Source organism: Egretta garzetta, unplaced genomic scaffold (genome assembly GCF_000687185.1).
Source record: "Egretta garzetta isolate BGI_Z169 unplaced genomic scaffold, ASM68718v1 scaffold609, whole genome shotgun sequence".
Lineage (NCBI taxonomy): Eukaryota > Metazoa > Chordata > Aves > Pelecaniformes > Ardeidae > Egretta > Egretta garzetta.
This window is the reverse complement of record NW_009260771.1, coordinates 41,751-44,129: the sequence shown is the minus strand read 5'-3', so window position 1 is coordinate 44,129 and position 2,379 is coordinate 41,751. Positions and strand designations below refer to the sequence as shown.

At 54.0% G+C, this 2,379-nt stretch overlaps 1 protein-coding gene across 7 annotated transcripts in view; it reads left to right on the top strand.

Annotated features, from left to right (window-relative positions):
* The window catches only part of LOC104132897 (2-oxoglutarate dehydrogenase, mitochondrial), a 39,337-nt gene that overhangs the window by 19,646 nt on the left and 17,312 nt on the right, over positions 1-2,379 (top strand). Inside the window, exons 1-2 of one of the 7 annotated variants that reach the window (XM_035901653.1) lie at positions 95-1,460; positions 1,566-2,146. The exons of 4 other annotated variants lie outside the window; for them this stretch is intronic. In XM_035901653.1, the coding sequence (XP_035757546.1) occupies positions 2,029-2,146 (118 nt within the window). In that variant the 5' untranslated portion in view covers positions 95-1,460; positions 1,566-2,028. Of the gene's footprint in view, positions 1-94; positions 2,147-2,379 lie in introns of those variants that run through there. 2 more of the 7 variants (XM_035901652.1, XM_009646237.2) reach the window with 2 other exon arrangements.

Genomic DNA, 2,379 nt, shown 5'->3' with positions numbered 1-2,379 from the left:
GCAGGAAGGGTTGCAGTCCCCAGCCCTGGGGGGATTTAACAGCCAGGCAGGGGCGGTGCTGAGGGCCGGGGTTTGGGGGTGGGATGGCAGGGGTAGGGGAGCAGTTGGGCTTGATGATCTTGGAGGTCTTTTCCAACCCAAACCGTTCTATGGTTCTACTTTTTACCCGTTGTGTACCCCTCGAGATTGAGAATTCAACCAGGGTGTGATTGCTGCAGCCCAGGCTACCTCCAGGCTTGACCTCTCTGATAAGTGAGCCACGGGTCCAGCGGTGCTTCTCCTCTGGTCGGGCTCTCCATCATCTCTGCTAGGAAGTTGTCCTCAATGCGCTCCAGTGGCTTCCTGGACTGTTCGCAGTTCGCTGTGCTGCTTTTCCACTATGTGTCTGGGTGGCTGAAGTCCCCTGTCAGGATCAGGGCCTGCGAGCGCGATGCTCCCTGCAAATATCTGCTGTCATCTCCTTTTGGGTTGGGGGAAAAACATCTGCTGGCCTTGCATTGCACGTGGAGAATAAGAAGCAGCTCCGATGGGGGGAAAAGACCTTCTCGTCAGTCCCATGCTGATCTGAGGATTTGCTGCCTACCTGCAGACTGCTGAGTCGCTGGGCACCCCCAGCTCAAAGCCATTTGCCAGACCAAGTTGGCTCCTGGTCCCAGTGAGAGCGTCCTGGCCGCGGGGAACAGCGTGGTGAGCTCGCGTCCTGCTGACGGCTGAACGATGGGCTGGCCCCCGTGCTTTGTTGTCAGACGGACGAGCAAATAGCTCCCAGACAAAGCTGGCCCAGAAGGGCTTTCTGTGTGGCCACCAGCGCTCGGGCACATCGTCATCTGGCCCTGCAGAGAGCGTGGAGGGGGTCGGTGCTTTTGTAGCGGTTTGCCTTAAAGCTGATGGCTGCTTTCAGGCTCTTTCACCAGCAAACCCACCAAAATCCTTTCCTAAAATCCCCTTGGGATGCTCTGAACAGGAATGCTTTTCTGGTGAATGAGGTCAGATTGGTGTGTCTGGTTTGTACGAGCGGTTTAGCGATCCCCTCCTATGAGCGTGATTTTTCTAACTGGTAACGGATTCGATGGCCGGGAGTGTTGTTTTCGCGGCGTGAAGGCGGCACCGCACCGCGTGCCACGGCAGTGGGGTTTTCTGCCCCGCTCCCAGTGTAGCTGAGCCTGAAGCTTCCAAGAGCAGGAGCTGTCAAGAAATAAACTGTGGCTTGCTGGTTGGAAGAGTGCCGGCCGCTGAGACGAACTGAGTTTGCCCAGTGAGATGCGGTGGGGTCCCTCTGGGCACCTTCTCCTGTGAAGGTGAAAAGCAAAGCTCCTCATTGCCTCTCGCTGTTCTCTGTGGCTCCCGATGTGGATTCAAACCCAGTGCGGTGACTCCCAGCCTGACTGGGAGGAGTCAAGGGTCTCTTGGTGCCAAAGCTGTTTGGTGTTTCCGCACCTGCCCCTTCCCAGAAGAGCAACGTGAGTGCTTTGAGTCCTGCCGTATGCTCCTCTCTCCAAAAGGAAGCTGCCAGCTGCTGACCTCTAAGAGCACAGACATTCCTCAGATGTTCCTTTGCCTTTCAGGAGCTACTGCTGCTGGTGGCCAACGCTTGTTTTCGCTCCCACCTTGGCGGGAGAGCGTCTAAATCTGCCAAAATCTGGAAAATTGCCTCTTCGTTTGTTATGATGCTTAGGAGGAAACCATCGGCGTGGAGTTATTGCATCTGTAGAGAGGAGGTGCTTGGGTTGGGCACCAGGCAAGTGGTGGGAGACCCTCGGACCTCAGTTCTGGACGGTCTCTGCCTTCCCTGTGCCTGCCCCGGGCCTTCGGGCAGAGCAGAGCGGTGCTTGCAGCCGGAGGCACTCGCACCTACCTGCTGCAGTTTGGAGTAAACCCAACATCTCCAGGCTTTGGTCGCAGCCAGAAATTGGGGTGGCTCTGCAGAAAGTGTAAAGAGGGAAACTGTGCATGACTTGTGGGTTGGTTTTTTTTTGTTTGTTTTTGGTTTTTTAATTTAAGGAATGTCTCTTCAATTAACTTGTTTTAATGACTAATCTGTGTTGTTGCTTCCAGGTCAGGGGCCATCACATTGCAAAGCTTGATCCTCTCGGCATTAGTTGTGTAAATTTTGATGATGCGCCAGTAACTGTTTCTCCAAACGTCGGTGAGAATTACTCTGCAAATTAATTCTAATGTAATTTAACTTTTTTACCCCTCCCCTCTTTTGTTTTTCTCCCTTTCCCCTCTCCCTCTTGGTACCTGTTCTCCTTTCCATTCCTGGCCCATTTCATAGATTCGAGGGCATCATGTAGCACAACTCGACCCACTGGGCATCTTGGATGCAGATCTGGACTCCTCCCTTCCAGCCGATATTATCACATCCACAGACAAACTGGG